Source organism: Epinephelus moara, chromosome 1, assembly GCF_006386435.1.
Source record: "Epinephelus moara isolate mb chromosome 1, YSFRI_EMoa_1.0, whole genome shotgun sequence".
Lineage (NCBI taxonomy): Eukaryota > Metazoa > Chordata > Actinopteri > Perciformes > Serranidae > Epinephelus > Epinephelus moara.
Window position 1 is genome coordinate 10,871,617 of NC_065506.1, and position 13,822 is coordinate 10,885,438.

The 13,822-nt window shown below is 40.1% G+C and overlaps 1 protein-coding gene across 4 annotated transcripts in view; it reads right to left on the reverse strand.

The window, feature by feature from the left end:
* The window catches only part of phkb (phosphorylase kinase, beta), a 149,508-nt gene that overhangs the window by 71,574 nt on the left and 64,112 nt on the right, over window positions 1-13,822 (reverse strand). For all 4 annotated transcript variants that reach the window (XM_050047594.1, XM_050047575.1, XM_050047584.1 and 1 more), the window contains 4 exons: window positions 7,271-7,328; window positions 5,510-5,587; window positions 2,050-2,208; window positions 1,578-1,672 (listed from right to left, as the gene is read on the reverse strand). In XM_050047594.1, coding sequence (XP_049903551.1) covers window positions 1,578-1,672; window positions 2,050-2,208; window positions 5,510-5,587; window positions 7,271-7,328 — 390 coding nt within the window. The remainder of the gene's footprint in view (window positions 1-1,577; window positions 1,673-2,049; window positions 2,209-5,509; window positions 5,588-7,270; window positions 7,329-13,822) is intronic.

Here is a 13,822-nt window from a genome sequence, read left to right on the forward strand (position 1 = left end):
TTACGCCAGTTCAAGTACATGCAGTGCTCGCCGTCACACAGCGAATGAAAGAATGATACATTTGTCTAGTGTTGTGTGGGTGCTAGCAGTGGGTGACATCTGACACTGAACAATAAATCAAAACATCATTATCTATGGTTGGACTCTGTTAACACCTTGGATCCAGTATAAATCCAGCTCAACTAAGCTGACATATAACAAGAGTGTTATATTTCATATATATATTGGTGCTTGCCATTTATAGGAGTAACTAGTACTGCTGAACATTTTACTGTTACATCTGATGGAGGTGTTTTTTTGTCATAAATTAATTTACAAGGATTAACTCAAGTGAGGCTAAGTTAAAAAACGCTGAAAAAGCCTGATGAGAACAATGCAGCAATGTAGCTCTAAACCTGTTTGATACGTAAGTGAATGCAGATTTTCAAATCAAGTTCTGCTATGGCAAGGGAAGAGGATTTTTGGAACAGCCGTAGCAAAGCTGGTAGACAGAGAACTAGGTGATACATATCAGCGCTGGTAAGATAGTCCTAATTGGTTTGCATAGTGCAAAAATGCAGAGCTGTTCTTTAGACTAAGGGTGTTTAGAAAAGAGCTGCAAAGGGTAGGTACATTTTCCAAAGTTTAACTCTGAAATTTTGGAAAAATAAAACTTTTTACACAGTTCAACATAAAAAATAGACCTTTAAATGGTGAACTTGTTTTGGGGAAAATACACGTACAAAAGCAAAACGAGGTCTTATAGTATGCTTTGCAGTTTGGAGTTTGCAAAGTTTACTCCAGGTACTCTGGCTTCCTCCCACAATCCAAAGACATGCAGGTTAATTGGTGACTCCAAATTGCCCGTAGGTGTGAATGGTTGTCTGTCTCTATGTGTCAGCCCTGCAATAGTCTGGCGAACTGTCCAGGGTGTACCCTGCCTCTCGCTCAATGTCAGCAGGGATAGGCTCCAGCACACCCCGCGACTCCCAACAGGATAAGCGGTTACAGAAAATGACTGAATGATGTTTAATATAACTTCAATACAATGTTAAATTTTTTAATTCTATTTAAAGGTGGTTACAATTATGCATTAAAAAAAATCTGAGTCAACTGATGATTCAAATCTCTGACTTTCAAGTTCCCACCTTGAAAAAGATTTTTGCAACAGTAGTTCTGAATATGAAAAAAATAACTGAAATTTCTTTTAATGTGTGTGAAGCATTCAAAAACTTTCAATGAGCCAGGATTTAAAACTCCTCGCTGAGGCTCGTGATTATCCATTGCTATTGTGAATCTACAACCTAAATGTTATTGTCCCTTATCTACACTTCTATGTTGTTCCTCCTGGATAGGCCATATGAATTACAACCAAAGAGCATGTTTTAATAGTGTGTATACAGCTATTAATTTAAGTGCTTAAATGCCCTCATAAGTCATATCAACAAGGACAAGTACAGCTGAGTAGGGAGCACCTGAATCCAAAGCTGACTTGAATATATGAGCATTCAAGGTGATAAGTTGTGAAATAAGTGTTCAGTAAGAGTCCAGATGAGAGCCAAGTGATGACACGCAATCACAGTCGCATTAGAGCTTACCTGATTGGAGTATCGCATGCTGACATTGCGCTGGTCCTGGTGGGGAACGTAGCGGTGGATGGGATCAATATCTTTAGGGCTTATCAGCTCATCCACTGGATTATGAACATACAGAGAGAGAGAGAGAGAAAGACAGATACATTAACATGCATACAAAAAACACTCCCACACAGGCAAGAAGACAAATGTAAAAAAAAAAAAAAAAAATCAATTTCCCACCGTTTACACAAATACAGAAATACACACACACACACACACACACACACACACAATGGATGAGTCAAACTGCATCCTCTGATTCATGTCAGTGAAGAATTAAGCGTTATTTACAATCATTAGGTAATCATGAATAATAATTGTCATACTACATACATCGTTTTGCATTATTAATGAAGTTGACATTAAAATGAAGAGAATGAATGTGTGGGTTCAGAGCGTCATACCAAGCACACACAAACACACAGAGGCATACCCAGCAGCTTGGCGATGTTGTAAAGGGCTTGACCACACAGGAAGAACATCCCATCACGGCCAGAGTTGCTAGGGAAACGCTTCTGGCTTCCATGTTTGAGCTGCTCCCCCTCTACAAAGTCAGCTGGTACGTAGTAGTATTTGGGGATCACAGCATGGCCTGGTATGAGAGAAGGGCAGTGAGAGGACTGTGTGTGTATGTGCATGTAGACAGTACCTTCTGTGGACACGTGTTATATACGTATGTGCTTGAGCGAGATCAATCTGCACTTCACTCCTGTAGTTATAGAAAACATACTTAAGTAACACTGGTGAAGATGCACACAACACAGTATGTAGCAATAATTTTGCACAGTGGTACAAAGAACGTGTTTTTAGACCAATTTTGTACTTAAGAGGAACATCTTTATGTTCAGCATGTACTGTACACACACACACGAGTCAACCATTAAAATGGGCTGTTCTCAGTCGCTGCATTTATGGCCCCAATCTGTTCATGCTTTACAAAAATTACCTCTGAAATTTTTCATTGAGAGCTTCAAAACGCTATTAAAAGCAACACAGATACTTATTATTACCAACCTGCATATATTTAAAAAGAAAAAAAAAAGAGTTCGCACAGAAGTACAAGAAGGAACAGTACATTTTTGTACTAAAAGTGCATTTTCACAGATCTACTATAACAGGAACATAATGGGCGCCAGCTGCTAAACCACCATAGTGTAACAAAGTAGCTCCTAATTGCTGAGGGTAAAAATTGTGCCAATTCAGTCTGAATTTAAAGGTACAGTCATTTAAGTCAGTGAAAGCAGCACACTTATTAGTGCGCCTAGGTAGTGCAGTGGAAAAAAGTGTTCACCCACCAGTGCAGAGACACGAGTTCAACATTCTGGCTGAGGCGACTGGGGGTGTTTATGGGTGGGAAGCTGGTGAGGGATCATGCCCTTGTCACAAAACTAGCCCCTCTTTGTGTTTGGTCTGTGTACACTGTCCCCTTCTTTACTAAGTAAAACTAGCAGCAATACGGACTGCAGTGAGGGGGCAACTGGCCATTGCCTGTGAAAGAAACAGATTAAACAAGAGCACAACTACGGCCATGTTTATACCTTGCCTTAACATGTGTCCTGGGTGATCAGATCACAAGTAAACAGTGCTAAATAAATGTGCAAATGACCACCAAGACACATTGTGAACCAATCACTCAAACCACTTGCCGAGGTGGTCTGGGAAGCATTTGACCGCATATCTTTGCAGTTTAAACACCAACACTTCCCATAGAATGTAAAAAATAATGAACGTAGCTACTGTGACATCCCCCATTTGTTTGTGGACTGCCATTTTGAAGCCTCAAGTTTGGCATTATGGTCTTCACCATCTTGGCTTTTTAGGAGCAAGAAGTGACCGTATTTGGGCAAGAGGCTGGTGCTGTGAAGGAGCGAGGGGTGGATCTGACTAAGAAGCCGAGGACACTATCAGCAGACGGCCTGTCACTCAAAGCGGGCCGACCTTAATTATGCATAACTTTAAGCCCAATAAAATGAAAACTGGTGAATTATATAAATTCTTTACTTCTGTACAGTCATCATGAAGGGGGAAATTAGCTATAGAGACCCAAACCGTTTTTAGTACCAGGCTGTATTTCTGCTGTAAAGTTGGGCCTTTTAACATGGGGGTTTATGGGGACTGACTGGCTTCTGGAGACAGCCTAAAGTGGTCATTAGAGGAACTGCAGTTTTTGGCACTTTCATGTTGGCTTTATTTTTTCAGCCCCAGATGTTGCCGCTTAATTCGTCCTGATGTGTCTCCAACAACGACTATGTCATCAGTGCAGGCCATGGTGGTTGTTTTGGTGACAGCAATATTGCCCCTTTTACAACAACTTGGACGAAGTACTGCATGACTGTCAGTAATTTTGTCCTATGGAAGAAGGCTGTGCCAACACCAGCATTTACTGTATGTGAATATTGAGCATGCGAGGAAGCAAAGAGTATGGATGTTATAACTGTGCCAGGGGCTCTTTGACCTTCAAGAGTAAATGACGTAGGCAGCAATGAAATCTGAACACAGTTGGTTAGCTGGAGACACATGATAGACACAGGTGTCAATGGCAATGTGTCTGTTGCTTTCGGATCACCGAAACCAATGTTAATACCAGGTGCCAACAGGCTCTAAGAGTCTACAGCTACTTAATTGGCACTTAACACACAGTACCCCGTGGCTGATGGAAATGCCATCAGTTTTGCAAGTGTTTTGTTAGAAAACAAAGTATTAGACACATTGAAATCTGGACTTGTTGGTGGCACCAGAGGAAAAGTGAAGGCATCACCAAAGATATTACAATTCACCCCTACAGTTGGTAATATATTTCACTCAAAGCTAAAGGGGAAAAACAAAATGAAATTGCTCACCCTTTAACACAGAGATTGGCTGATATGAGCATGATGTAAGGATGAGTAATGAAGTGAAATCAAATGATAATTCAGTCTATCAGGCTACATTTTGGTCACGTCACATGTACAGTTACACCTGTGAAGGTTCAAATAGTAGGGATACAAAAAAGACCTATGTGCCTGTATGTGAAACAGCTGCAATCTGTGTGCCCCAAAACAAAAAAATCTCCTCTACATTTTCTTGAAAGTGTGTTTCAATATGAAACAAACCCTCTCCAAAGACAAAACACTGACTCAAAGGATGGCACAACAGTTGTAAATATTGCCCATTCACCACAGTACAGCAGCATGTCTCCCAGAGCTGCATCCTGCATGTGTGTGCATCATCAAAACAATGGGAGACCATGACTCCCGGGAGGTCTGGTTAACCTGCAGCAGAACACACAATAGCAGCTTCTGACAGCAGCAAATACAACTGTGGATTAAAACTTTTCATGGGCATTAATGGTGAACGAAAAAAAAAGTACACTTGAGTTATCCTTTAAAATCCAGCCAATTAACTTCAGGAGTTTTGTTAATCCATACATAACCAGTACAAAGGCACTGTGGAGACATGTGGAGCAAGCCAGCTCTGTCCCACATCATTATCCTTTCTACACTCCAATTATTCCTGTTCTATTATGATCGGACCAATAGGAACTCAAAGCTCTTGACATCCCTATCATTTGACTGTCTCCCCTCACAGCAATGGGTGCAGGTGAATATAGAAGCCCGGCTTGCTACTCATGAAGAAAGGCTGAGTTCACTTGAATGTAACGCCCCTGTGAGCCTTAGTCGCAGCATGTGGTGCATGAATATGGATGACGTGATTTAACAAGAGAAAGTTTTTCATAGCTAGAGGGAGAGAGAACAGAGGCAGAAGCTCCAATACCAACCATACTAATGTACCAAATCAGATAAATTTACACGTGTGTGAGTGTGATTGTGCATTTGTAATTTTCCTCCATCCACTGGTCACTGCATTTGTGTGTGTGTGTGTGTGTGTGTGTGTGTATTCACATGATTGCTCACCCTCATAAGACTGGAAGATAATGGGTTCAAGGAGGTCCTGGTATTCTTTGACCTGAGCTTTATTTCCTCTGAACACCCCTGCAACACAAACACGCAGACACCAAATACACACACATGCACGCACACACACGTTAATGATACTTATTCAAACTTTCGGATGAAACTTTTTGCAACACACACAACATCAGTTGCCTATTTAAACAGCAGACACAGAGCAGGATTAGCATTCCCACTGAAGCATGTTTATGGCCACCTGATGAATGTAAGTCCAATATTTCTCTCCACCAACTCCTGAGGGAAATATTTGGGGCTTTAGTTGCTAAATGATCCAATGTGTTCACCAGTTATTTGCTACCTTCGTCTGTCTGCTGTTTGGTGCTGTGCAGGTAGTGTGCAGTGGATTTATCAGAGCTTTTTTTGGTGTAAAAAGCTGCATGTTGTGGCTGGAAACCCTGCCCACGAGAGCTGAAAGAGTGGACAAAAAGCTGCACGTTTGGGCGATTACACCACAACAATGAGCTAAAAGAGGCTAAAATGCTCAGTAAAGCTGAGGGGAACGGGAGAGTCGGGTGGGAATTATCTGTGGATTATTGCAGCTTTACAGGAGTACTTCACCCCCAAAGTGATCATTTGTATATCAATTACTCACCTCATGATACGCTGAATTTGTGGAGAAAATTTGGAGAGCAAAGAATCAAAAGTCATAGGCGACCATGTTTAACAACAGAAAAACTATACCAAAACATCTCTTTACAAGCTTTTACAGAATTCATGCAGTATAATCCAAGCCTCTGTCGTATGGTCAGTGCTTCCCAAACAGACAACTCTTTCCGACAGAGAACTGATCGGCAAGTAAAACTTATCTATGCTTTCTTTGAAGCCAGACTCCACTGGGAAAAAACTGTTATTTTAACTCGCTTATCAAAGGAGCTGCTGATCTAACAGGAACAGTGATCAGTAGTTTGTTTGTGTTATTGTGTGACTTCTGGTGAATCTGAACTAACCCTTTAAAAGACTAGTCACACAATGACACAAACAAACTAACTAAGTGAGGTAACAGTAGAGCAGCAGCTCAAGTGTTCAGCTTACTACTGTTTTTGTTAATGGAGTCTGGCTTTAGAGAGAGCAAAGATAAGTTTCACTTTTAATTGAGCTCCCCGTTGGATTACCCTGCATGAGCTGCGTGAGAAGTTGCACATTGATGTTTTGATATAATTTTGGTGTTGTTAAATGCGGTGCCCTTTACTTCAATTAACTAAAGTTTTCTCCATTTCGGAATCTTCGTTTCCTGGAGGCATGTAAGAAAAGTTTTCTGAATGTATAAACTGAACTGATCTTTTAACCATTAGTTTTAGCTGTTTGAAACAGTTTGAAAAACAATTTATGGATTTTTGAGCTGTTAAAAGATGGTCCCATAAAGACTGAGACATCTGAGATGGGACAACAGGCCATAAATCAGATTGTTTGTTTGTCCTACAAATGTCAGTGGGGTATAAAGCAGCATGAGGTGGATTAAATGATGCTTGAATTCACATTACGTGGAGAAACTACAGTATACTTCTTATTTTATGCCTGACCATTCCCTAAGGTTCACACACAAATTTCACACATCACATATTTTTGAAAAGTGTTTCTAAGTCCTCTAAAACCTGGCAAACACCAAAATGTAATTTCCTGTCAAATGCTTCAAGTCTGTCTTCTATCTTCCCAATGACCCACTTGAGGCATCATAACAGCAGCTATGGGTAGAACAAGGCTTACCGTCAATCATCATGTAGATGAAAAATATGGGAAACTCGCACTCGATTCCATCAAAAAGCTGGAGAGAGACAGAGAGAGGAGGAATTATTGCTTTTCCATTTCAGAAAGGGGAGAGAGGCGCAGGGACTTTAAAGCAGCGGATGGCTGAACTTTAGTAGCGCTGAATATGGAACAGCACGGCACAGGGAAGGTATATAGAAGACGTGACATTGTGAATGAAAACTGACAGAACACAGAGGAATAATAATGCTCCCTTGCAAGGTCACTTTCTTTAATTCAAAGTTGTGCTGTTTGTTTTGAGGAGGACATTTCAAGGTCTGAGATGTCAGAAAGTTTACCACAAGGAGACAAATATGAAGTGAGTGAAATATGAGTGAGCTAAAAGTTGGATCAGTGGACTTTTCAACAGTTTGGCTTTGGGCCCACACTTCCACCACTTCAATTAAAAATTCTGTTGTTGCGAGACTTGAAAGTAGAAGATATGCAAACCATTTAATTGAATGTACACAAATCAAACACCTGGGTTATTCCAAATGAACCAAGAGCTGTAGGCGTGAAGTCACATGGACTGACTCATTCATCAGACAGTTTCACTGATGTCAGCCTGCATCATTAGCAACACCACATGGACCCGTGTGGGGAAATCAAATTCTGGTGACCGACAGCAGTTCATGCTACTGCGCCTGATGTGTTTATCATCTCTAGTGTCACAAAGAGCTAACCAAGGAAGAACTGGTTATGGGTATAATATGTCAAGACTCCAACTGGTCCTTGTATATCATAAATGTTAACACACAGGTGGAAACAGGAGAAAATTATTTTGAACTGTGAAATCAACACATTCTCACTCCCAACTCCTCACATACTGCCGCTCGATAAGCGGACTTCAAATCTACATATTACGCGCTAGGTATCCTGGGTGCATCTGGTGTTGACGTTCTGGGACCCTGTGCTAATTTACGCCTGTTGCATGCAGTGTGTCTTTTCACAATACACTTCTGTTCTCACAGGAAATGTACAGTTTCTGCTCACTACATGCAAAGAGTCTTTTTCAAAAACTTGTAAAGCAGAGTGTATTCACATTTATTTCATTCTGCAACAAATGCATGTGGTTAGGTTTGATGTCTGATGAAGGGCAGGAGCCCGAAACGTAACGTGAATAAATTTTCAAGGAGCAGCTTCTGGTGTGCGGACTTTAACTTTTATTTCATACTTACCTTTTGGTCCAGCACCCAGCATTAAGTTTTTTTGGGATGTGCGTGCTACCTTTACCTGTTATAGGTTTGAAAAAAACATCATGGTTTGGCTCTACGTTCGTACAAGGAGTGAACACTGGCCTCCTGGGTGAAAGTCCGGTATTGTTGGACCTATCCACCACCCCTTCTGTCTGCCCTGTAGAGACTTTCCTGCTCTTTAAATTACATTGTTGTCTGGTGGCATATCAAACTGACACTCTCTGGTGGCTTTACTGACTGACGCTGCCAAACGGTGTATCATATTGCAGCAAAAGGATGCCTATTTTTCGTCAGTGTCTGATGCGATAATCTGTGACCAAGCTGCAGTATATGACAACTTCCAAATTAGAACAGGTTGGTAAAATTTATGGGAGTAGTTGCTATGTGATTGCTAGGTTTCACTAGGCTTTTTTTTTTTATAAATAAGGAATGGCTTATATACAGACAGTTGGACACAAGTTAGATTTTATGACGGTTAAGAGTCTATTAATGCAAATCTTCCGTGAATCATTGTAACATACACACATTAGCATTTTCCCTGATGCATCAGAAAGTGCAAGAGGTTAAAGAAGGGGTGTGCTGTGCTTATGTCCCACTGCATGTATTTTGGCAACATAGCAAACACAAAGCAACTCAAAGTAATAGTCATTTCTTGTTAGTTCTTGGTGAGCTCTTTGTGGCACGAGGTTCAGATAAGTAAATGCATATGAAGAGAGCAGTGCTTCAGCGAGTGATCTGTCAGTATATACAAGTCTGTGGTACTCCAGTGGGGGTGTTGAACAATATTCTTCCAAAAGCTTACCCAATCAGGATGTCTTCAGCCCATTCAATGGCAGTTACCTGTTTTTTAGGTTTCACTTTCTTTAGATTTAGGCACCAAAACGAAGTGGGGACTTGAACTCTCATCTCCTGGGTGACTGTTCTATGTTTGACCCACCTGGTCTATATGCAGAATTTCCCATAGATGTGAAAAAAGTACCCATGAAAGTCCTTTTTGGCATAAAGTTGCCTTTTTAACCCATATCTGTAATGCTCATCTCTGCTGATTAGAACCATTTAATGGCCTGATACTGCCAAATTGGCTGAAAAGATATTCCCTGTAAATGCTGCAAAATCTCCAATGGGCACTTGGTTGGGTTGGTGACTGTGACGACCAAAGCATATGATTTACATCATTTTCATTCTCATCAAACTACTCACTGACCCTTATATAGAAGCATGCACATCTGCTATGTTTCTCCACTGATTTTAGTTTCAGGTTTTTGATTTAATTAAACCTCTCCTACATAAACACTTTTCAAGCTATGACTGACTGACTGATTGACTGACTGATCAATATGAATGAGTAACTGATGAGTATATGCATGACTGTGTGACTGTCTACTTGTTTTCAGTCGACAGAACTCAGAGAAATAAAAGCCAGCATGTGGCAGCATCTGGAGTGAATTTTCTGGAACAAACACTTGAATTGACATGAACACCATCATTTGTTGGATTATTCTCTGAATCTTACTCAGCCAGAAATCCTATTATACATCACACATCACATGTGTTTCGTGTCACACGTATACACAAACACACAAACCTTCATTTGGTTACAAGTCACATGTAGAGGGGACAGTCAAGTGAATCACAGTCTTATTAATTCCAGTAATTCAATCCCATCGTATTTGTGCTTGACTAAAGAGGATCAGCATGAACACACAGTAGGAATGTTAGCAGCTTTATATTTGCAGAATAACTCTTTTCTTAGTCACCACATTTGTATAAACACAGCAAATCATCAAGGTCAACTTGAAAAAGAGATCAAACAAGCTGCAGATTTTAATCAGCCTCTCTGCAATTCATCATTACAAAAGGTCTGTCTGTCTGTCTGTCTGTCTGTCTGTGTGCATGCATGCCTGTGTGCCCATCTAACTATAAATGCCCATATTCCTCACAATCTTTGTCCCTCATCTTCTTCAATAATCTCCACACTGATGGAAGATAAAAGAGATTACATCCTAATGCAATGACAAATGACTGGTAGAGCTGGCAAACACAAATATACGTGGGAGCTGCATTCACCATCACCAAGCAGATACTACAGCCTGTGTGCTTTAAAATGTGCTCCTTTAAATGGTTTATGTCTGCACCCTGTGATTAGTACGGTGGCCCTGAGGGTCAAAACACTACAACATTTCAACAAATACAAAAACATTTTACAACATTTTGTGAAATGTTGTTTTGTTTTCTGAAATGTTGTGTTTTGTGATTTTTTTTATAGTTCTTTTGAGAAATGGTGTTGTGTTTTCCAAAATGTTGTTTTGTTTTGACCCTTCAGGGCCACTGTAAATTAGGTATACATGGCTTAAAACTGTGTGTTTCCGCAGAAATGATACACTAAGACAACCTACAGAGGCAAAACACATTTATTTTTGGTAAAACTTCAGTTACAACCTGTTCCTGATTTTCTAACACCTGTTTTACTATATATATAAAAAAAAAATGTTATAAAAATGTGTAATTTATGTAAAAACAGATTTCTAAATTTGTAGTAACCACAAAACAGGCATAAAACAAAGTGAAAATGGAGTATCTGCACTTTGGCTGTAGTTCCTGCATTGTGGCTATGTATTACTGTGTGCTGTAGGACTTGTGACCGCCATTACTACACTCTCTGCCATAGAAAGACAGCTAACTCGACAGCTAAAGTAAGCAGGCTATGTCAAGTGAAAGCTAGCTTGTGAGAAAGCCGCAGCCAGCCATAGCTAAAACTAAAGTCAAGTGTAGTAAGCCTATTGATATTCCCCTTATGTATAAAAATATTCATTTTGATGAACTGATATTATGGTTATTCAGTTTGTTATACCACATGATTAAATAAGGCAGCAGCTTAATTAATGCACGATGGAGAAACAAAACGGCTAAAGCTGTGCTAAAGGTAGCTAGCTTTGCAGAGTTCAGTACTTGCCATCCTGTTTTGTGACAAGTTAATTTCACGAGAGTTGATATGGTCAAGCTACCTTTAAATCACATATCAAGATGTATTAAATTAATGTACCGTATTGATTTTGTTTTAAATATTAATAGCACTTCGGCAGATAGAAATGCTTGATTCCTTTAAGTTACAGACTGTAAATAAAAAGTTAATTTTCTTAAGTAAAATGTTTAAGAAAGCTGAGAGAACACATTTTGTTGGCTCTGTAAAGATCATCCAAAGGCAGAGTGCAGTATCTGCATATTTTAAGTACTGTGTGTGTCCAGTGGCAATGATTTTTTTTTGGAGTAAAATAATTTTCCTAAAAAGGCATTAAACAGTTTTACAGTTTGCCTCAACTTCACTGCTTCTCCAATTACTGCCTTAGTAGGGCAGAACAGATAGCTATCAGGGGGTGAGAGAGGGATGAGAGGGAGAAAAATGAGAAGATACAAAGGTGCGTAAAGAGATACAGAAGCAGAGGAGTGTTTATTTAGAGGGAGGGGGGAGTGAGAAAGGGAGAGCTAAGGCAGTCACCCAGTGAGGCCTGTGCTTTTTGGCCCGTTGAGGCTGTAAACAGGCAGGGATCCCTGGTGTTTTGTGCTTGAGCAGCTCGACTGATTGGTAAAACTGTCTATCACACAGGCTGCTGCTCTCTGTCAATGGTAAACAGACAGAGAGCACAGACGTCTGCCCTGCTGTGAATTCTCTCTTAAACAACCAACAACAACTTCACTCCGTGTCTTCTGCGGGGAGACCTGGTCTACCTGTGACTTCTTCTTCACCAGACAGAGCTCACACTGTGTCAAACACTCGCTCCGCATTTCATTACTCTGTGTACGCGCATCACTCAAAGGAGGTAAGATTGTACTTTTTTTGCTATGTGCTATGTTTGTAATGTTGTTACACCTCTAAAACTGGCATTGGCATTTCTAACGTTTTAAAAAATCTGTTTGTTTCAATATTCATTACTGGAAAATGGTAATCTTGTGTTAATATTTACTGCATTGTTTTGTATTACCACCTGGCACAGTTTCCCCTTATATGACTGGATTACTTGCAGTATTTGCTGATGTAGCAGCAAATATATTACTGTTGGTAGATAGAAGGCAAATAGCAGCAGGAGCGATCAGGAGTTTAAGTTTTGAAACTTAACTGGCATCATCTTCCACAATAAATCTGCCTGCCTGCTGGTAGAACTGAGGGCGGGATGGGGCCTGAAGGAACCGAGGCATTAAATACTGTTTGCTAATTCTTAGCCTTAGAGTTTTTGTACCGTATTAGCTGCAGGATTAAAGAAAGCTAATTTCAAAGCATTCTAAGTGGTTGAGAGTTGGTGCCCCACGAGTGCCCTCTGTGACAGATCAAGCAAGCACTTCCACTGTCTATGCCTTTTTGGTTCTGTTTTCACCACCAAGGATCCACCTTTCTGCAAATAAAAGAATAGCAAAAAAAAAAAAAAAAAAGCGATCTAATTTTGCAGAGGGGATATTGTCTCAAACATTTTTTAGGGCCACATAGCAGCTGTGAGAGCTATGGGTCTATGAATCTGTCGAGTCCTGCTGAGGTACATTAAAAAACAGGTCACTTGCCACCTGCAACAGCCAAACTATATTTTATGATTATAGCTTTTTGAGAAACAAATACATATTTCAAGCAATGTCTTTTGTAAATAATTATATGTCAGTATTTTCTCTGCCAAGTAAAAATGTCACCTGGTGATAGTATTTCAAAATAACAAAATACAGATGCCAGCAATATTTTGGGCTATCTGGAAACAGCACAACAAGCTGAAAACACAACAATGACATATCACAAAGTAGATATGGCAAATACAAGCTGCTTATCTACATATTAAGTGGATATTAGGGCTCAGTATTGGTACTTACTACCTTCAGGTATCAGCCAGAATAACCCAATACCAAGTAGCATCAACACTTCTCCTGTCAAACATACCTGCATTTTTTAAAAATTATTATTATTATCATTAAGGTTTAAAATACCTGCCTTAACCTTGACCATGAAATCCCTTACTGGCAGAAAGCCCTGAAGGCAAGCTTCTCCAGACAGCATTACTGACCCACTACCACAGCAGCTACAACCCATACAGATTGTGGTGTGGTAAAGTCAAGTGTAGTGTATTTGACGCAGCTGGCAGTTCAGTGTACCCAGATGCCAGAAAAATGTGAAAAAGTAGAGCTATACTTCACGCCTGTGGTGCCTGGTGGCATTTTCACAATCGAATGCTTCCATTCTCATGATAGTGATATGGAATGAAATGGGGAAAAAAGGTGTCAAATTAAGCACCTTCTTGTTATTGGTATCACTTTAAGGGTGCTGGTACTGGTACTAGTATCA